The 23,000-nt window shown below is 38.4% G+C and overlaps 1 protein-coding gene across 1 annotated transcript; it reads left to right on the top strand.

The window, feature by feature from the left end:
* Positions 1-3,112: 3,112 nt before the first annotated feature.
* LOC124207091 lies at positions 3,113-22,418 on the top strand. Its single transcript, XM_046604382.1, has 31 exons — positions 3,113-3,632; positions 4,737-4,950; positions 5,326-5,396; positions 5,943-6,839; positions 6,957-7,248; positions 9,414-9,514; positions 10,338-10,538; positions 10,699-10,900; positions 11,205-11,363; positions 11,446-11,507; positions 11,600-11,715; positions 11,866-12,007; positions 12,132-12,248; positions 12,542-12,815; positions 12,933-13,147; positions 13,230-13,478; positions 13,582-13,986; positions 14,158-14,298; positions 14,373-14,594; positions 15,285-15,589; positions 16,102-16,330; positions 16,535-16,827; positions 16,987-17,550; positions 17,903-18,854; positions 18,978-19,576; positions 19,661-19,880; positions 19,938-20,132; positions 20,208-20,446; positions 20,527-20,559; positions 20,632-20,726; positions 20,807-22,418. The coding sequence occupies exons 1-31, from the start codon at positions 3,113-3,115 to the stop codon at positions 21,054-21,056; spliced, it is 8,574 nt and encodes a 2,857-aa protein (XP_046460338.1). The 3' UTR covers positions 21,057-22,418.
* The last annotated feature ends 582 nt before the right edge of the window (positions 22,419-23,000 follow it).

The raw sequence follows: 23,000 nt of genomic DNA, 5'->3' as shown, positions 1-23,000 counted from the left end.
TCCGATTTTAAAAAATATAAAAAGCAAGGTAACAAAATCTCTTTCGTGGCAAAGGTATAAATATAGTTTGTTAATTGCCACAAAATACTCGAGTAATTCTTAAGGTGTTAGATTTCACCTGAAAACCGATCGGTATAGCTACATAGGTAGCGCATTCGCCAATCACGCAGTAGATATATATTTTGATATTTCCAAAACTAACATAGCTAGACGATTGTGATTTTCGTCAATCAACGTAGCGCTAAATTTCGATAATGTCCATGTCCATCTATTTGTTTTATTTTTAAACACCTAGCGACGATTTTCGAAAAATCAAAAACCACGGTTTTGGTCTCTTTGAGTCGCGGACGGCTTGTTAATAACATCATTGCAAGTTTGCAACTGAAAATATATTGTCGGATGAAACAACTAGCTTAAACTGATGTTTACAGAGACGCGCAGACATATGATAAGGAGAAACCGCGAGAACCTACGTAATAATATTCTCCCTCTTATTCTCCCCCTCATTCTCTCTCTCGTTCTCTCGAGTCTTTATCTTACAGCATTGATATTTACTTTCGTATAAACTATCCCCCTTTTCGCTATAAAATTATCAGCTGACTGAGCTATCACATCTTTTTGCCTGATCCAGTGACCGAAGTGAGTTCCGCGAATCTGATTTTGTTCATTTCAATCACTCAATCTGATCATTGTTCGTTCAATTAACAGGTTTGGCAAGTTCCGTACCGGTGCAGGGACTACAGGCAAGTCAAAATTTAATGAATTCAGCAAAAAAAAAAAAAAAAAAGCCAGCAAACCATGCAAACCATCTTTCCACGAAACATACCAAAAAGTCTCGGATGCCGACAACCGCCGACAACCTATGGCGTTTTTCCTCCAATGGATTAAAATGAATTCTATGTAAATTTTTTAAAAGTTTAAAACTGATTGGCGATGGTTGCCGAGATTGCCGGGATTAATTATCTAAAGATGAACTGATTCATAATTTCCGTCTTTTCTCACTTTCGTACGCAAGGGTTTTAAAATACGCATAGGCATTAACCAAATAGTCAAAGCCACAATTGCTCTTGCGTTGCGTTGCGTATACTCGCTCAGATAGGTCTTATTTTCAATATAAATTCAAATATCAATTATATGATGATGAATTTGGATAATGAAATTTTATGGGATTTAAGGATTTAAATCCACTTTTAAATGGGATAAGTAAATACAATGACACAGCCACATTAATAATCGATAATGATACGACGCTATCTTATCCCCCTATTTAAGTAAACTTCAATTAAACTGTACATGTACATCTACTTTGGATCGCCTAATAGTCATATTACATAGAAAAGAAAAAATACATAAGTAACAAAAATTAATAGGCCTATCATTATATCATATTAAGAATTTTGCCGCTGTTGGCCTATAACCTTCATTGTTAGCTGCAACTGAAATTGATTAAGACCTTGAAAATATTCGTTTTGCTTATTCCTTCAATAATCTTTTGAAGTCCGAATAATTTAATTCTAATGCAAAATGTAAAAGACGGTTTTTTTGTAAGACCATTTAGACGTTGGAAACTTGAAGCTTGAAGGTAGGCCTATTGATTTTTTAAAATAAAAAATTGCGTGAAAGACGCGTTGTACTATTACTATATAGTAGCTGGTAGCTAGTTTTCCGCAGTTTTGCAAAATGTCCTGAGTTCCCGGAAAAGCCTGTTATGTTGTTCTATAGATGGCAGGGTTGGAACATTTTCAACACAACTTATTATAGTTAAAGTCTCCAAGCTACTCTACGAGCTACGACATATAGGTAAGAAACTAAGAATAGAAATAAGTATTTCAAGCTTAAAATTCACGAAATTTGTTTGTACGAAATCGATAGATTCGTAAAGGAGAATATCTAATGCTACCTGTAAAATACGCATGCATATATTGATCTTCGTATCTTTTTCTTTAAAATACAGGTACACAGTTGCCAAGTTTTCCTTAAAAAGTGCGTTACAATCGATCTCCGTTAAGCAGATCTGCTCTGCCAGCAAGCAGCAGCAAGTCTGCATGACGCATGCACTACTGTAAATTGAATGATGTACTCGCCCAAGGGCATTTAGGGTTCTCCGTTTTATTTAAAATTGTTCTTCATAATGTACTGAAATCTAATTAATGGCTTATCGCTATTTTTAAATCAATTTGAAAAGCACAAGACCGATCGAAAAAAAACTGTAATAATATTGACTGTGTATTTTCAACCCAACAGAGTTATCACCGCACTATTAAAACATGTCAATGGTTTCCACTATTATCAAACGTGCATATCAGATCCGCAAAAAATTGTATTTCTTTTAGTGCGATAAACTGTTTTCGTTGTGATGCAAATTGTTATTCAATTTTCCTGTCATTTAACCCCATTTTTCTAGCCAGTGGGTTTCCAAGAAAGCTGTAGGGCAAGTTAGATGTCTAGTGAATATATAGTTTAGTGAAACAATCAAAATATAAAATTTGTTTCGACATTGAAAAATTTCAAACTCCTGGCTTTTTCACAAAAATCTAAAATCTATTTCAATGAACTTAAATTTTATAAGAGAGACAATATGTAGCTACGCGTCGAATGGCTGAAGGAAATCTAGTATAATTAAAAATCGAAAAAAATCCTCTTAAGGAATTTAAAAGAAATCAAAGTAGTCTATCGTTTACGAATAATTCATTTTTCGTCAGCCAACGTAGAAACGGTAGTTCTTCAAAAAATTGTAGGCCCAAAAGAACGAGTAAAAATTCATGCTTGATGATTAAGTCATCGCATTGTTGACAAATTACTGACGTAAATATTTTACTTTTTGTCTCCAAGACTGTTATTTCTGAGCTTTTTTTTTGTTGCCTCCCCCCAACAGGTCGAATTGAAGATAGTAGGCTACACAATAAATGAGGTGCGTATGCAGCGTTTTGTACTATATGGCAGTCTGATGGCAGTTGTAGTATAAACCTGCTCGTACCCTATCCCTCTACAGCAAGACTGCAAGCGCTGCGGAAAGGATCTATAAAATGTACGCTGCCATCGACCCATCTGATGAAAGTTGCCCGTAGCTTGCCCGTAGCGCGCAGACTGGGTGAGCGAAGAGTAAGTTTTCATGCAGTTCAGTATTCCGCCAATCTTGGTCTACTATGGACGTGTTGATCAGGCGCTCCCAGTCCATGCATATTTCGTTGTCATGATTCGGAATTATTTTTTTATTTGCAATCGTCCCAAAAAATTTGGCTTCGAAGCGACAATGAAGGACAGTCTACGGCGACAGGTTGAATGGCTCTTACTGTTATCACTGAGCACACTACTCGTAGCAGTAACGGCGTCTGCGGTTCTTGTGGATAATGCAACAGTGTCTTTGTTGGAACAGAAAATCCGAGTCGAAGAAGAATCGGCTTCAAATTCAAAACCAACTGAATACCAACCGAGTGGTCAATTTGAAAGCCTTGAAACCCCTACAGCTACAAACTTGTTCGATGATTTGTGTCGTCTCCATGGCAACTTGCTGGACTCTTCCGTTACTTCTGGCCAGAATCAAATGGATAGAAGCAGCAGACATGGCATCGATATTCTTCATGAAATATTTGATCCATCATTTGGTCTCGTCCCATATGTCTCCTACACAAGTAAGAACTAAGAACTTCTATTCAATCATGAATAAGCTAACCTTAAATAACCTCTTTGCAAGAATTGGGGGCGTAGTTGACAAAGATTGTGTTTATATAGTGTAATATTAATTCAATTTTCTTTTTATTGATCGGTCAAATTACGAACAAACAAAATCGCGTGTCTCTTTGAAGGAGGTCAACACACCATTCTCTTTATGGTCAGGTTAATTTTAAAAGAATTTCGTAACCATATAGTAGTGTGGTTCGTAACCATATGTACTACAGTAAAGGTACCTGTTGAACTGGGCCATAAATTATATTTTATTTACTGAAAGCGAACTCGGTTGCCATGACAGTGTTCTGAATAAGACATAGGCTGCGTATGTGGCATTTTTCTACATTGAATATGGGCACGCCAGGACACGTAACGTTGCCATCGAAAGGCTTGTTTTACAGCCACTGGACACGAGAAAAGATACGGAATATTGGTCAGTGGTCACGAAGAAAATCATCTGGTTTCAGTTACATGTCTTGTTATAGTAGTCAGATTAAATATTAATCTTAGAATTGATGTCTGCTTGCTTGTATACGCATATACCGGCATATACATTATTTGCGCACACGTAGTGTAAGAATGTACCTACAGGTTTTTGGAAGCAGTTAGAGAGACAGAAATATTATATAATTTATACGATCTAAATTACATAATACGTGCTCTACCGTATCCATTTTGTTGCGCATACTTCAACTTCATCCGATAGTAAGGACTCTATCTGCATTCAAGCATCAGCTATTGTGTTTCAGTGTCCTTTCAAGCAGCGTCCCATGAGTGAATGGGGCATTGGTTGTTGCGCATCCAATCACAATTAATGATTAACCTATAGAACTCCCCGCAATCAATAGTATAGCGCCAGCGTAAAGCACCATCACGATACTTGCCCCCACTCAGTATCGATTCAGATAAGCAGGCAACATGTGCATTTGTTTTAAATCATGCAAAATGATTTTCAATAGTATAGTGTATCTTGAAAATAGCATATAGGATTGGTAAAATATTCATTTTTTTTTTCAAAACTGACTGTTGAAAAATGAAATTAACTGGAATTTTATTTAAAATTTAAGTTCAAATATCCCATGAGGAGGAGGAAGGTAACTACGTGTATGCATTGCATTCAAACATTGGAAAGCTCAGCAGCAACTCTCTCCAAGAAAACCCTTTTTGCGATTCTTGGAATGAGAGTTCTCGATATCAACTACTCCAGCTGACTTCCATGTCTACCAACCTTTCTTGGAGCATCAAGTCAATTCCAGAAGTTAAAACACATCTAACACTTCGGTAATTTCAATGTTCATTCGTTCACAATATTTCACTTCATTTTCTATGAATTTCGATTAATATTTCACTATAATAATGAAAAAAAAAATTCTAACCTGCAATTAATGTTAAGACAGGATTGGAGGGTGTATTAACATAAGATAGTGTGAGATAGGATTGGCCACATGATTTCACGACTGTAACTTATACCATTAACTTTGTCTCAGATAGAAACTGAACCGGCGAATTAAAATAGATATTGGGATAAAAGATTGGGAAAAAATCCTTCGATTGTTGGTTTAAAAAAATCTTGTATGAGTACTAATAAACAAAATAAAATTATCAATAGCTAAAAGAGAAAACTTTAAAATTACTTATTTTTGTATACTGGATTAGACTTGTAGCATATTCAGCAGAAACTCGTCAAGTCATCAGTCTTGCAATGATTAACCACACCATTATTCCAGGTAAGCTCGTATTAAATTTTATACATTTCTTCTCCCTTGCCAATTTGTTATATTTAATATTTATCATGCCAAAAAACATTATTTGAGGTACCGCTTAGGGTAAGAATAGAAAATTAGGGACAGTACAGAGAACACTAAAAACGGTCACATTCTAATAACTATATAAGGATTTCACCGTTATTGCTCCAAGGTTGTACTGTTTGCTCACTCATTTCTCAACTCATTCAACATTGGTATTGGATAAATTTAGAAAAATGTGAAAAGCAAATAACAGCAACATAGAGTATGCTGAATTAGAAAATTAAAAAATGGGTAAAATTGAAGAATTCGAGCAAAAAATAAATAATAAGAGTTACGTAATAAAAAAGAGAATAAGATACGTAAGAAACAGAAAATTGATATAACAAGGCTGAGTTGTCTCTGTCTCATTGTTGCCCCTGTTGTGAAAAGGGTGAAAAGCATCATGGTTCGCGGGTTGATCTTAATCTTATACAGCAACATTGCTATTCCATGCACGTCAATTATGTCTCTATTGTCAACCGACAGGCTGCTACTTGAAGTTGCACTCTACCCGTGGCGTAGTGTCAAGTTCACACCTTCCACCTCAGTTCGAGCGCATTACTAGCAGTCAAGAGCACTTGATGTCGCCACCTTTGGGGTGTTCATTGCTGCTCAAAATTCCTAGTGGATCTAGCTTTGAATTCACCTTACGCAAACTCAAACTATTGCGGCCACACTCACGCGAATGTCACGAAGACAGCCAGCTGCAATTAGCGACGTCGACAACTTGGGATCCGCACAAGATGATGACTGACACGAAACATTTTAATAGCTTGCACAGCTCGACTTGGCCAAATTTGGCTGAGAATCATCATTGGCAGGTGGTGCGCACCTTCTGCGGCAAAATACAGGATTACTCCAAGAGCCTTCGGACTTGGCACACTTTCGAGCCTTGGGTGTTGATTCGTTATCGAAGTAGCCAACGCGCCCACCATCACATTCACTCCAGCAATGGCATTAGTAATAGTTTCGTTCTGTTCAAGTTTAATATTTTTGGACCTTGCTTGAACGTATTACTGACGGAGCGTTCTAAAACTATCGAGTTCTCCGAATCGGATTTGTCTGCGAGTGTTCCCGAGTGCACTTTCCGTGTCCACGTGCCATACGGCTATCGGATTCATCTATCAGCTCACTTGACTAGCGATAATGCAATAGTTCCGTATGAGAATGAGGCAGTAGATCACCCAGCAGTAGGGAGGGCTGATGAGTCGGATGAAAATTCTCTATTCACGACAAACGGCGATTGCCAAATGACTGTGCAAGCCGAAGATATAACAGGTCATCAAACCAAATGTTTAAATCACCGCAATCCGACTGCTTCGTTCTCTTCACTAGCCAATTTCTTAAAATTTCAAGCGAAAATGCTTCAAGTCACCAGTCAAGGTAGGCCTACTCAAATTTGTGAAAAGTCCCCTGTAAAAAACTTTCGTTACATGCTGAAAGACAAATTGCGTGGTATTTTTCGTATTTTTATATCGGGCATGTTGGAAATCAAAACAGGTGAAGAGGAGTTGAAGCAATTCAGCAACAATTCCTATGGAAAAGCAGCTGTTATACCGGGTTCATCTGTACGATTGAGCGTTCGCTACTTTTCTGAAGCTGATCCACGATTGACGAATGGATGCGGTGAAGGAGTGCTAGCTGACGAAACAACGTGCATCTGGTTACATCCTGAGCCTTTAACGTGGCATGAGGCTGAAGCCAAGTGCAGTCAGATGGCTCCAAACGGTCATCTAGTCGCCATCACTAGCCCTGAAATCCAGAAAGTGGTTGACGCTGTTATAACCAAAAGGTAATTAATAAATAATCCCGTAAACGCCCGTAAATAATAACTGTTTCAAGTTATGTTATAAATATTTAAAGCGGAAGGCATTATAGGACGTCTTAGTATCTCATTTTATATTAAAAGGGAAGGGCGGAAACGTTTGTATTTCATCTGACACAAAATAAATGACATGAAAAATGCCGTAAAAATGTTAACTGGCTATACTAGTATATCCAGCCAGATCTATTTTTCGTGTAAAAAAGAAAGAAAACTTATATTTCCCATGCACCGTTTCGAAAGCAAAAGGTAAAACAAACACAACAAAAATAGAATGGCGATTAATACCTATATATTCTACATAGTGTTGGAAAACTTCAGCACGAATAATGCCATAACGCATACATGTTTTGATGCTGTGCGCACAGGCATTGTTGGCGGGTTTTATTGAGCCGCTAGGGTGGGGTGCATGTAATATCAATATCTTGCGTTTTGTGGGAAAGAGCGCAGGTGGCAGGGAAAGCTTCATATATTATAGTTGAGGCTATATAAACATCCCAGTCTCAGATGTACGAATATATCCAGCATGCATCATTCAAAATTAACGACCAGCTTTTCCAAAATAATAACTATGTGGGACACTGAACATTCGGTGTATACCAATCAGCATAATTTAGCGGTTTATAATCATAAAGGTTTTTCAAATGGGTGTTTTTATACTCTTCACCTTTTGCGACAGCAAACACCTTTGTTTGAACATGAAATTGTTATTTGAATACGTTTGAATATTTGTATTGAGCCCTTGCCTACGTTTTATGCGACTGGGTAAATGGCGCGTTTCTCTGCGTTACTTTCCAAAGAATTTTTTTTTCATTACGGGTTTTAGCATATAGGTATAGGCTATGGGAAATTGTAAGAATTCTTTGGTCTTTCCTTGTACGAAAATCCAGAATTGATATCGGCATTTCAAACATCTTTATATCTAATGCGTGAATAATGCGTGTCAATAATAGGAGCGGGTGCGGTATACTCTGAATAGAAATATACAGGCATGGCGTAAGGCCAATAGTTGCTATAGGCTGTTGCTATCAAGTTGTTATTATAGCCGAGTCGAATTATTAGCTTACCACATTGAACCAAGGGTTGAGGAAAGAGTGAAGGCAAAGGAGGGCATGCAGACGTAAATTGAGGGCAAATACTCGGGCGAATAATGCCAGCAAATGAGAGGAAAATCCTAAATTGGGTTCTATATATGCATAAATCCCTACTTTTTGAAACAAATTTTTCGATGCCCACCATTTCTGTGATTCTTAGATCTTGTCTTGTTTCATCTTGACTATAAAGACGAGAACTTGACAGTTGACAGGGGACAAATAACAGAGAGGGAAATACTGTACAACTCCAACTGTAATGACGAAACGACATTCAGGGCATGTAAGAAAAGGGCTCTTATAGGCCTACTCTTATACTCGTTGCGTTGTTTATTACCGGCCATCTGTTTACGTATGCATTTTGCAACAAGTCTATAGTCTTCACTGCAAGAACGCTCTCAAGTCTCAACACACTTGTGCAGAGGTCTTGGCACCAGCCATTCGAACTTTGACCTTTCCGTGTGCTAGACAGTCTCCCGAGTTGGCAGCGCCAGCGCTCTAATCGATAACGGTTGCAAGGGAATGGAGAAGAGCGAAAGTATAGGCTATTTGAGGCAACAGTTCTCTCAAGCGAATAAGAAGTTGCATTCAAATGCAATCAGATCAAAAGACAGGACGATGCGCCGGGAGTAGGTGCAATAGGTACACGTAATGAGCTCCACCCTGATAATTGATAAATGTCCTTCTGGATGATATATCGAGTTCTTGATTAAACAAGCTCTTGTTCACAACGTCGACGGCTTATTCCTTAAACCACCCTAACAACTTAGTTTATCAAAGAGCTCGTTTGATCTGATATAGCCGCTTTTTACTTTTGATACGGGACCGCCTCCTTAATTATCGAATCTAAATTCCTAGCCTTTAAAACGATAACAATCATGTTATAGGCCTAGTTGGTTTTAGTAAATTTCATGACACTATAACATTAGCGACGAATCAGTTGTACCTCTCCTATTTTACGTTACAAACTTAAAAAAACAAACAAACACAGTAAATGACGAAATAATAACATTAAAAAAAAAACTTTTCTTGTCTTTGTTGCAGTGCGGATTACGAACCCGAAAAAAGTTATTGGATTGGTGGGTCAGACCAAAAACAGGAAACAATCTTCGAATGGAGCAGTGGTGCAACGTTCAGCTATTCAAGTAAGATTACCAATTATGTAAAAGAGACGCTCTCATTCGGAGGAATTCACGTTTTCACGAATTCACGAAATTTCCTTCTTCCCAATCTCATGACAAATCCCAATCCAAATCCCAATCTCAAATGACATTTTTACGCCGTTTTTCCCGCCGTTTTGAAAGCAAAACAAATTTCTCGTTTGCCAAACCCGATATTCTGCCAAAAATCGAAAGATATCCTGATATCGTGACTGCTAAAAATTTCGCAAATAAAATATTGCTCTTGTCAATCGGCTTCAAAAATCGCGCAAATTTGCTCATCATAGCTAAAGCTCCAATTTCGATGCTTTGAGTTTAAGCAGATTAGTACTGTCATTCAGTCTGGAATTTTTCCTTAATTCTTAAATGAGTCTTTACAAGAGATTCAGAATTATTATAAATACAAAATAATTATAAAATTTGCAGTGTTATAAGTAATTCTCCGTAATTCTCTTTAGATCAATTAGTCTAAAGACGAATTATTTGTATCTTCATTAAAAAACTCTAAACAATGCCAGATTTATTGCATCAGTAATTTATTTAACCTGATCCTTTATAAATAGGATGAGCGCTAAATGACAGAGGAGTGACACAATAATGCTATTGGTTTGATCGGCTCGCAGATGTTAACAAATAAAATATAGGTCTACCTCTTGATCACGCGAAAAATAAATCATTTTTTTTAATGTTTACAAAATAAAAGAAGGATTAACATTTTAGCTCGCATTTAAGTCATCAAAACATTGAAAATTTTAAAGCAATTTTAAGGTAGTAAAGTATTTATTTCCTCATCCTATTTTCAATTCAGAGTGGTTTTCCGGTTGGCCTGTATATCAACTGTACAACGCTCAGCCTAGTGACGACGGCATCTCCAACCAAGATTGCGTCGAAATTCGCCAAAGTTTTGGACAACCGAGTCAAAGCGAAGCCCTAGCAAGCGGCTTTTATTGGAACGACCGAGATTGTTATGTTGCCAACCCCTTTGTTTGCCAGAAATCAAGGAATGACGGTAAGAATTTTCCCTTTCTTAAAAGTTGTCATTTGTATTGCGTAGACTAGGATTTTAAATTGTTCATGTACCTTTTACATTTACATAATTAACATTTATACGGTAATAATTGTTTAAAAAATGTGTCAAAATTGAATTATTTTTTGATCTCGACGTTCAGTTGGAATAGGTGACTTTAAAGAAACCATGAACTGCAATCGCACTGAAGAGTTAAACCGGCTACGAACATCGACTGTAGTTCAAAGTCCTTTCTTTCCCCGGCCCTATCCAAATGGCATCACTTGCATCACGGATTTAAGTGCACCGCTTGGTTTCAAAATTTTGCTCAATTTTGAATTTTTCGATTTGGAAGAGGAAGAAGAGTAAGTAGCAACCATGTTGAGTGAAGCACGGATTATAAATAATTTAGATAAGATACACGCGTGTAATTTAATGAAAACATTATTTGTGTAAACAGTGGTGAAACATATAAAATGATTAAGAATCAGAAGGAACTTCAAAGTTTTATTGAGAAATATTTAAAAATCAATCAGCTAAATATATTCACAGGGGTTTTTGCTCGAGGAAAATTTTGAATCTCCAAGATTTAGCACCTTTTCTCAATTTTTTCTTTTATGATGTCTTGAATTTATCATGAGTTTCTATGTATTTGATTTTCTTTTATAGTTGCAACTACGACGTTCTTGATCTGCAGAACCTGGATGAAATATTGATTTTCGATGAACGTAGAGATTCCAGTGCAACTCCTTGGCGGCGCTGTGGAAATTGGAATTCGCGTTTAAAGCTCTTGCAATGGAGGAGTAACGAGAATCAAGCCCGAATCATGTACGTGGAAACTTTTTCGACTGTTAGACTCTTAGATGTCTAGCTGTATTTTTAATCCCTGCATCAATTTGCCAAATAAAAGGTTTACTTCGGATAGTTCTTATAATACCAACGGTTTTCAACTGAAAGCAAGCATAGAACGAGGTACGCACATGAACTATTTGATGTTGTTGTCATTTTAATGATTATTGATAGGATTGCAAATGTACTATAACATTTTTGGTATATAAACGTAGCTGACTTAAACTGCCCTGAAGCCGGTTCCATTTTTCATCATGGCCGTTGTTATTTGATTGCACCGTACCCGGAAATTGGCTGGTTTGAAGCGGATAGAATGTGTAAGAGTATGCAGGTAAATTCTATTTCAAAATCATTTTCCATCAATCAGTACGAGACAGTACCGTCACATGGACTATATCTTTTTGCATAAGCAAATTTATCCTAGTCACCATACATGTGCTAAACACATTTCGTTTTTTTTTCTCTGCTTATACTCTCATAGGCTGAACTAGTACTGTCGGACAGCAACAGTGAAGAGATACATTTTCTAATTGATCAAATAAATTCCAACGAACAGTTAAATAATACTGCTTTCTATTGGACCGGGCAAACTAACCGATTCCAACTGAGCATTCCGCAATCAGGTACGCGAAAAGAATATTTTATTATGGTTGACTGATTATTTATCGATCGTGATACATTTTAGCATTATTTGACAATATTCGGTAAACTTGATTTTGCTGGAGTTAACTTTACTTATTTCATTAGCTGATGCCATCCAGAAATGCCCAGCGATTCATGTTTCATCTTCAGTTTTAAACACATATACGAATCTGGAACCATGTGCCACTCCCGGAGGATATGTGTGCGAAAAAATCGTTAAAAGTAATCATTAAAATTTCTCGCGTGAATTGCATGCGTGTCGAAGAAAATCTGACATAATACTATAGACTAAAGACCGCATTTCCACTTGAGTATTTCGAATCAAATAAGATATTAAAAGCCGCGTACTTTTTATTTTAATTGCTTTTTTCTTTTTCTTTGATAAAACGAAAACTGTTTCAATCAAGGAAAATTAAATCAATGCAATGCTTTAATTGTTATGCTTCTGAAATGTTTCATTAATTTTTTTATTCCAAATGTTCACTTGACAAATTATTTTATCATACTACTGCTAGGCAACCGTGGAATAGCACGAAATTCGTCAATCGAGTCCCATGAAGGCGAGGTCAAATCGCCCAATTTCCCGGCGCCTTATGGCGAGGACAATCACTTTCGGTTGCACATCAAGGCACCAAATAGCTCGTCTAACTCCGAGCGACTTGTGGTGCGCTTCAAGCAGATTGATATTGAGTTCCAGGAGAACTGCCTTTACGACTACATCGGACTGCAAAGTAGAGAAAATGGCCCTATGCAGAAGATTTGCGGCCATCACACCACCAATCTAGAGAGGTAAAACGGAAGTTTGAAAGCGGAAATTAAAATTTAGTGAACAGTAATCACCTACTTTTCCCTCGTACTTTAATTGTTGTTAACAAAAACGAAATCTTTCATATTATTTCATAAAAGACTGGATTACATCTCGGAAACGGCCGAAATCTGGATAACATTCCACTCGGATTTTTCTGTCTCGGGAGATGGGTTCCATGCCGTATGGTCAACAATGTCGCTAGCTGGTTGCCCACAAAAGACTTTTACCGAACCACAAGGCGAACTTTTCAGTCCTCATTATCCCTACTTCTTATTACCAAATTTGAACTGTACTTATAATATCGTGGCCCCAGGTAAATTTCATTGGTATATTATGGCATATATTGGTGGATGGTGATACTGATATCCATAACGCTTATTGTTTTGGATTGTTAGAAAGAACAAGGGTGTGGATCAAATTTCACGTTTTCGACATCGACTTAAACAACGGACGCCAGCTCTCTCCCTGCCGTGATGAGTACGTTCGCTTGGATTGGGGTTCCTCTAAATTCATCGTCTTGTGTGGATCACATAACTTGTCGAGGGACTCTCTGCAATGGATCTCCGACGGCAACCAGCTCAATGTACACCTGATGTCTCGCAACGGAAAGCAGGGTCGCGGTTTCCACGCCTCATACAAATTCAGTAGGGCCATTTCAATATCAATCTTCCTCTAGAATACAAATTGGAAATAATTCCATAGCGCAGTGGCATCAACTGATAGAGAATGTGTGTTCTCTCTCTATAGTGCCCGTTCCAACTACTTTGATCGACACTTTGTTCCTGGACACCGACGAGGAGCTAGAATTGATTCCATTCAATTATCCTCAGCCGACTCCCAATCAACTGCTCCAGCGAATCACATTAGTGACTCATCATGGGTCCTACCTTCGCCATAAAGCTGCCAGTTGGCTGACGCTGTGTGATTATCTAGCCTTCCGTCCATCGGTGAAGGCCGTGGTTGTTCTGAGGGACGTTTATAACAATAACACGGAGATTAAACTGTGTTATAGAAACGAGACAGTGGTTGATGCAACGCAGGAGTTAGGACCAGCTTTCTATGAATCAATGTTTCATACCTTAACCATTGAATACAGCACACACGCCGATATCAACTGGCCGGGAGTTCTCGGCCACGTCAAAGTATTGCAAGGTAAATGTCATTATAAACTTGAATACTATGGTCGTACGTCGTAATTATAGCTCATTTCGCAACATTATTAAACATTTAAAATTATTGCAAGAAACTCAATAATATCCAGAAATATTTCTTTAAAATTATGTTTATAATCCGGCTAAATAGAGACATGTAATTATATGTTAGATCCCAACTACGCTGAGAAAGTTTCTGTTATGCCCGACGACTCACCAGTGGAGTCTTGTGACCACACCCCTTGCCAGAACGAAGGTGTTTGCACTGCCGTTGACAATCAATATTATTGTCAGTGCCATGGGAATTGGAGAGGTACTGTACTGCTGCTTCTTTCTGTTTACACAAGTTAACTTTTGGTCATAAAATCTCTCTTTATACACCGCTAGGGCTGTTCTGCTCATTGACTTTGTGTCAGCTACCCTCTTCGTGCATCCATGGCATCTGTTCCACTCTCAACGGAACCCAGCGGTGTAGCTGCGATCCGGGATTCACGGGTCATTTGTGCGAATCTCGATTAGCCCCTTGCGATTTGGATCCCTGTGGCGATCGTGGCAAATGCGTTCCCTCTGCTGATGGTTTCATCTGTCAGTGCCATCCGTGGTGGCAAGGTATTTGGTGCATTTTTAAGGATTGCTGTAGCCACTGTAGCTTTGTTTCGTTTCTCCCCCCCCCCTAGTCTCATATACTCTCATCAACATGTTTTACGTGTTATTCGTCTTTGTTCTTAGTACACGCGAGCGCGTGTCTTTGTCTTGCAAAAACTCTTTTTTTATTTTTTTGCTCGTTTCTTTGACGCATGACTGCTCACGACTGCAACGTCTCTCAAGTATACCTTATACATGCTTCGTGCTTCATAGCACTCTACTACACGTTATATGTGCTTCGTGCTTCATGGCACTCAACATTCGTGTAATGATCCTGTCCTTCATGTCATCGTAGGAGTATTAGGTTTCCGTCGCCTCTCAAGTCTCAACCCTAGTTTCTCTTTTCAGTTTGCGTTACCTGCAGCAGTCTTACTCTTTGTCTTGTTCATTGTGCAGCTGCTGTGCAAGAACTTGTTTTCTTTATGCCACTTCATACTGTTATCGTTGTCGACATTGGCCATGCTCACAACCTCACCAACAAATTGCACAATTTAATTTTTTTCCAGGTATTTCTTCAAGTTTCCCCCCTTCGTTTGTCGTTTGAATGAAGGAGGAATGAAGCTTGTAAAAGAAAATTCTAAAGAAATCAAACTTTAAATTGCTACAGCACCTCACTATAGCACCTTTATGCTATCTATTTATTGTATATTTTAGGTCCTCGATGCGAGACCCGCTGGCTGCACCTTCCATACAAGCCACTTTCGCAGCGAATGCTAGAAGAACCTTTTTGGTTGGGTCTTATGACCATTGCAATTGTGCTTATAGTTATTGCGTTTGTTTGGTGCGCCAAGAGACATTTCGCTGAAAAATTCGAACGCTTCGTCAGCGAAGAGTTGGAAAGAGGAAAGTTGGTCGAGCCAGCTATGTTGGATTGGAGTCGAGGAAGACACTTATGTCACCAAATAAGCATGGATACCACTGCCATTAGCAGACCAGTCAGCCCTCAGAACTGTCTCAATGTAAGTTTTCAAAATAATAGCAATTATTTTGCCAACATTGCTGACAAACCCTAGGAAATTAAAACACTGCGCAAAAATATTACGAGATCAAGCATAGGAGTAGGTGAAATAACTAAAAATTTCGAAAAGGGGTTAGGGATATAAAATGAGAGATATTCTTTTTTTCACTTCTTCAATCTATTCACGGTATTTTCTTCATGATTTTAGTGATAGCCAATTCTAATCCAACACATTACTTTTTAATAAAAAAAAAAAAATTATTTTAAATATGCGAATAACCGCACTAAAATTTTTACCAATCTAATCAGCGTTTCCGAATCAAACCGTTTGGAATTTATCATTCGTGAACTTATCTATTATAAAAGGGGTAACGAGTATTTCAATAAAATTCAATAAAATGCATCTAAATGCTTTGCACACATAGTATATAAATCCATAAAAAATATTTTATTGTATAACATCCGTGACAACATGATTATTTTGCATTTTCTTAACTTCCTAATTTGAACAAGGTCCCGGGCCCGGAAGCCACGTCGGCTCAACGCCATTTCTTGGGATGGCCAACTTTTCGAAAACCATCGTTGCTGAGTATAACCTCGCTTATCAGCCCCAGTCAGAGTCACACGAGTGTTGCTGGCCCTAGCAGTGTAGGCAGCTGTTCCAAAAGAAGTGGTGTTTGCAATCGAGGGCAGCGCAGTGGCAGAACTTTTAGTCTGGACGATCTCTTTCGCTTACCGAAACGTAAGAAAATCAGCAAATTATGTATGTGTTAGGATATGATAAATGTTTAATTTATAATACAACATTGTCCAATTTAAAGAAGAGATGTATAAAAATGGGCGAAAACAGTGAGGGAATCTCGTAATTCGTGGTGGTTGATTTCATTCGCATATTAAAAGAAAAATTGATGTTCTAAATGAACTGAAGATTTTGAATTGATTGCAGGATCTCCATCCCCAAATAAACGAGGATCTGACAATGATGTGGCCAGTCAGCGACGTGATATTGAACGCCAACAGATTTTGCAGAGGCTTATTGCTTCCCAAGTTCCTAGCAGTAAGAGTATCCCAGGGCATCCTACCTCAAGCCCAGGAGAAACGGTGATGATGACACAGTTTGGGTTGCAGACCCATTCAAGCTTATTGACTGCTATTCAAGACACTTCAGATGCAGGTGGGATGGACGCCAATGTGGTAGCCCAATTCCAACTTCAACTCGATCTCAAAGCCGAGAAAAAGGTTGGTGGGTAATTTTAGACGATGAAAATCAATTACAAGCTTATTATTATTATTTACCTATAAATGTGCTGAGATAAGCGATTAAAAGTGAAAAGCTGCAAATTTGCTATTGACTTCATCGAATTAAATATATCCCTTACTTTTCATTTTGATGACTAGGTTACATTTGCTCGAATGATGGAAATGGTCAAGGCAGATATCACCAGTTCAGAGACAGAAACAAGTGCCGGCGAAGAGCAAAGCAAGTGTATTGAACTTGTTGATGACCGAATGATGCCTGACTCCATCGGTGCTGCTAATAAACGGAAACAGCGGAACTGGAACTCGCGCCGCTTCTGGCGTTCCAACAACAGCAACTCAAGTACTCAAGGAAGCGCCAGTGATCAAGATATTCAAGATAATTTACCGATGACTGAACATGTACCACCAAACGACTCGGTAAGTCGGACTAACATCGGAAAAGGTCATCGTCACTTGCGGCTGCCAAGTCGGACTGCGGCGACTAGCGGCAAACATGCTTCAAGCACAGAATCACTTCTGAGCATCATTCGCAACTTTTCGACTGCTAATCACAAGACACCATCAACCCCATCCAGTCCACAGATATCGGATTATGAAATTTCGTCCTCCTTCCCTACACCACTTTCAACGCCAGGATCGCCTGCTGGAAGTTTTGAAGCCATTCCGACGACGTCCAATCCTACCGACAACACCTCTATTCAGGTGATTACATTTCATCATTTAACTTAATTTACGAGCATAAATAATGAACTTCCTAAGGTAAATACAACCGTGTGGAACCCAAATTTTTTAGTCAAAAGATTTATCCCATACCAATATTATTGCTCATTCTTAACGTCGTTGTTTATTTTTAATGTTTTCCATCACACGGCATATGAAACGCGAAAATCTAGCGAAATGCGGAAAGATGAATGTCGCTTTCACACCAATGCACCCTGAGAAAAATGCATTATAAATTATAATAAGATTGTTATTTGCTCTTGAACTACGTTAGATTGGAGATTTACAAAAATTGAAGGCGCTTCTAATTGTTATTTTTATTTGTTGTATATAGGTGGCCGTTATTGATCCATCAGTTATGGCACATCGAAGCAATCGGTTGACCACGACGAGTTTCTGTACACCTCATATTACGTTAGAGATTCCTACCGGCAACTATGGGCAATTTCTTTCTCCTATTCACGAAGTTCCAACACCGTTGCCAAGCCCGGCACATACGCCTATTCCAAGCATGAGAAAAGCCGATCGATGTGGATCTTCAGACTCATCCCTCTCATCCGGGAGCTCGACGCTTCTTGAGCGAAAAAGGCCACTGTTACAGCAGCAAAGATGGAATTACAATAGCTCGGATGAATATCACAAAGGCAGTTTATCAGCACCGTCAATAGTAGTTGAAAATGTCACCAGCCATTCGGAAAATTCGGAACGTCAGAGCATTTCAATAGTGGTACCTTCGACTATTCAAATACTCATAGAGTCCGATTCTGCACAACCCTCGCCCGTTTCATCTACGGCAAACTCACCATTGCCGTCCCCAGCTAAGATTAAACCCCCACCGCTCCATATTGTCAATTCCAACTTTACCCGATTCGAGACGTTTCAGTCTAGTACGGGGAGCAATGAATTAAAATCAACACCTCCGTTTACGGTGCCACAATTGTGTGTGTCAGAAGCTTTCCTTGAAACAACGGACTTTGAGAATTTGAGCACAGTGTCCAATCAAGCGGGAAAAAAATGTAGTAGTTCTCAATGTAGTAGGTCGTTATCCAAACTCGAATGGGGGCAGGTCAGTTTAGGCTCGCCGCCTCTTCGGAAGCATCTTCCTGGAGATGCCACAGTTAATGTTGACGACAATTTTATCAACAACACGATTACAAGTATGCGCCGTGTTTATAAGGACACCTTGGACAAATCAAGTTCTTTGGAACTCCCTCATCCACCTCCAATAATCACCATCACAACAAACTTCTCCGAAGTCGAATCAGATTCAGACGCCGGAATGTTAGGAAAGTATTGTTTAGTTAAAATTTGTATTTTGAAAACTGGGTTGGATGTTATGGCTATTTATTTATTTATTTTTTTGTTTTTGGTAATACTAACAACCCAATAATTGTCGCTGTTTTTTTTAGGTCGGGGTGGTTCCAGCAATCAAAAAATGTGTTACCTGAGTCCATTCGTTTGTTACGGCGCAAGTCGGTCAGATATAGCTACCTCCGAATCCAATCTCAGCTCATCGGGATACAGTTCAATGGCTAGTCCCGGCGTGAGTCCGGCTTGCTCATCAAAAACACTTTGTATTTGGATGGAAGAAGAAGATATGGCAACATTAAATCGGACACACATGAGAAGAAAAGATCGAAGAGTTTTGCATCGATCCCTTTTGTCGCCAAGTCTTGAGTCGAGTTCACCTCCTTTGGATTCTCCTCCCGACCGATCTTCTGATTTAAGTATTTTGCATCGCAGTAACGTGAACAGAATTATTCATCATCCTGATCCTGGGAACAATGATCAATCGACAAATTTAATTAGCAAGTCGGATGGTATTCAAACTACCATTGGGAATGAGTCTCACGATGAAGGAATCGACGAGTTTCATGTATGCTGCAGCGCGATCGATAGAATTGACCAGAACTGTCCGATCGATTCAAAATTGCTTAATCTAACTCGAGTCCATAAAAGCTCTAGTTTAGATTCCAAATTGATGGGACAACGCAGAAATAATTTAAAAGTAAGTTTACTTCAGTAAAGAAATTTCTTATTGGCACATATTTCGGAACAAATCACAATTATTTTGACCATATTACATATTCAGGGTGACAGTTTAGATACCAAACTTCCCTCCCTACCTCCTGGAGCAATACCTTCCTTCCTTCTACAATCTCTTCAATTGCCAGAACTAATATCCTCCCGGACTTGTGGAGGACATAGCGGTAATAGCGATGAAATCAAAATGAAAGCGAGTCCAGTGTCATCAAGAAGTGAATCACCGCTAAGCGACGTTAAAAGCGCTGGTCTTGGACGTTTTTCTACCAGTAATTTAAAATGAATGTTGGAGTAAAACCATTAGATTAAACTTGATTTTACCACAGAATTCTACGGTATGTCGAGGAACGACATACCTTACACAGATTCAGATGGTCTCTATGATTACCCAAGTTCAGAAACAATTTTGCCACCAACAGGCATACACCGTCGTCACATGAGACATAAATGCGACAGACGACGCGAAAAAAAAGCTAGTTTCAAGAGCACTCGCTGGATAGATACCCATCGCGACTTATTAGGTAATTTGCCGACAGTTATATTTCCAGTGTCGTTTTAATTTTATTTTTATGTAATCAAAACTTTTTTGAAAAAAGACGGTGGAACGATTAAAAGATCTTTCCTAGATCCATGTGACCGGGGAGTTGGGCGACTAGTCAGTGCAAAACGCAAGTCTCGCGTTCGTGCACAAAGCAACATCGATTTTTGCGCTTCTTCATCCTCGAACGAAAGTTTGAGCTCATTTGATAAAAGGTCAAGGCACAAAAAGAGCCCTCAGATAATAAACTTAAGACGCGGATCGTCGCCTATCTGTGACGTGATCTTAACCATTCAAGTATGAATTATACTTTTCTACCCAGTGTTAAATATAATAAAATATTAATATTAAATTACCTAAAAAAATATCTTTTGCAGGCCGCTTCGTCGTTAGATGAATTGCAAAGTGAGGTATTCTGAACAAAAAAAAAGTAATAGGCCTAGTTGTAAAAAAAGAATAACTTCTTTCATTTTTTATGGAAGGTGGGCGACGAGAAACATGAAAATGAATCTGGTTCGGGTGGTACTTCAATAGAATTAAGGGCGTTTAAATTACCGATTCGAACTCGCCAAAACAGGTACGTAACTAGTGGTACGAGTTAAAAATTAATTTGACCATCATTGAAATAATTCTAAATTTATTGATTCCGACTTGTAGTACTTTCCGGTTTCCAGAAAGAAGGAGGCAAGAGAGTATACCGAAACGCAGAGATATGCCATCTGTAGGCCTACTTCGAAATTTTAAAGGACTAAAAAGAACTTGTTTGACATCGGATGGTGGGATCAATTTAAAACAACTAAGTTCGACGACAGATTCGTCGTATACTGAATCTGATCTATGCGATAGCAATGAATCATTGGCCAATTTAGGAGAAATAGAAGACTCAGTAGACTCTCCGCTTGTATGACAGCAAAAATTTAAACAAATCTTACATTTCTTATCAAAAATGAAATTCTCCCACGTTTTTTTCATTCCATATCATCTCCACACTCCACTCCAGTGGGAAGTGACAAATTACTTCTTACTTTTTCAGCTATAGCCGCCTTGTTTCTATTTAGTATATTCTGTTTTTTTTTTTCCACAGTATTATTTCATTTTTATATATCTCAATAACAGACCTCGCTAGATTGGTAGAAGCTATTCCCTACACGAATACATGATATGCTACTAATAAGTTACAAAACCGTATTTCATCCGTATTTCTACTCCCCTGCCAGAAAATCCATTTCTCAATCAAAACGAAACAAAAATTTTACTGTGTTGAATTGAGGTATTATACTAATATACTACGCATAGAAATAGTTAATTTGATGTTTGAAAATGATCATAATTTAAATTAATTGTTTTTAATAAAAAATAATTTGTCGTGTGTTTTTTTCCCTTTATTTGTTAATTTCCAATATATGAAATTTTCAAATAAAAAAATAGTGATGATAAACGAATGTTGAAGCACTTCCCCTTGGTGATTTTATTAATTGACAGAAAAATATTGTCCTAATCCAAATCAATCATGCAGTAGGTAACTAGGTGTTAAAAATCTTACAGTAGCCTATTCCGACAGTAGCCTATATTTTACTGTTCATTCTCTTTTAGTTTTATTGCTAGAATTATTTTTTTGTCCACAAAGTGATTTTTAGTTAATTCACTTTTATCTCGTTCCCACAAACTTTCTGATATTTGCTAGCAGTGACGTTTTTAATATAAAAAAAACTAAAAAGGAATGATAAGCTACTGAGTAATGTGAAAACATAGCCTGTGTGAAACTATGCTTTCAGCTTTCCTACAAAGATAAAAGATACTTAACCATTTAAGATTTTTCAGTAATTAGGCTACAGATGTTTAAAAAACAACTCTAAATTTCTTTTCCAAATTTTCGCAAACGTGAAATAGATTACTGGGAACGAGACAGTGGAACTCCTGTGTTTGTTAATCTCCTGTCTATTTAGATCTCCTGGACAATATTTCTCCCAGAATTTTTTTTCGTATTTCCAGGACAATAGAACTCCATTAAAATTAAAATTACTCTTAATTCTAGACAATAGATTCCCCCGAAAAATATTATTTAAAAAATATTAGACAGTAGTTTATTCGCTAAAAATTAAATTATAAATTATATCAAATTAATTGACAATAGATCTCCTAGACAATAGATCTCCCAGACAATACATCTCCTAGAGAGCTAGACATTAAAAAGAGTTCACTTGATTGTCAAAATTGTGTAATGTTACGTAGGTACGTAATAAAAAAGAGTCAACAGCAATGTAAATGAAAAAATTTAAACAGAAACATCAAGGCAAAAAAAATATTTGCACAGCTTCAATAGGGGTCCGGCAAACTGGACAGAGGGATCGTAGTGGAAGACGATTTGTGCAGCTATCGCAAAAAGGATGGCTACAATTAAGAACTCGATTAATGGGATTTATTAAACAAACTTTGCATTAAAGCGCAACAGCATTTGCCACCGGTTCACCTCGATCTCTTCGTGGTGGCCGTCCAACTGGGCGACGAGGAGCATCAGCCTCCGGTTCACCTTGATCTCTTCGTGGTGGCCGTCCAACTGGGTGAGGAGGAGCATCAGCCTCCGGTTCACCTCGAACTCTTCGTGGTGGCCGTCCAACTGAGCGACGAGGAGCATCAGCCTCCGGTTCACCTCGATCTCTTCGTTGTGGCCGTCCAACTGGGTGACGAGGAGCATCAGCCTCCGGATCACCTCGAACTCTTCGTGGTGGCCGTCCAACTGGGCGACGAGGAGCATCAGCCTCCGGTTCACCTCGATCTCTTCGTGGTGGCCGTCCAATTGGGCGACGAGGAGCATCAGCCTCCGGTTCAACTCGATCTCTTCGTGGTGGCC

This window comes from Daphnia pulex, chromosome 11 (genome assembly GCF_021134715.1).
Source record: "Daphnia pulex isolate KAP4 chromosome 11, ASM2113471v1".
Lineage (NCBI taxonomy): Eukaryota > Metazoa > Arthropoda > Branchiopoda > Diplostraca > Daphniidae > Daphnia > Daphnia pulex.
Note: the sequence above shows the minus strand (reverse complement) of the source record. Positions and strands in the feature narration are given on the sequence as shown.

Coding starts and splice junctions, on each gene's coding strand:
- LOC124207091 (XM_046604382.1), top strand. CDS start 3,113: ATGCAGTTCAGTATTCCGCCAATCTTGGTCTACTATGGACGTGTTGAT. Junction 14,299..14,372: donor GTGCCATGGGAATTGGAGAG/GTACTGTACTGC, acceptor ATACACCGCTAG/GGCTGTTCTGCTCATTGACT. Junction 19,577..19,660: donor AACGCAGAAATAATTTAAAA/GTAAGTTTACTT, acceptor TTACATATTCAG/GGTGACAGTTTAGATACCAA.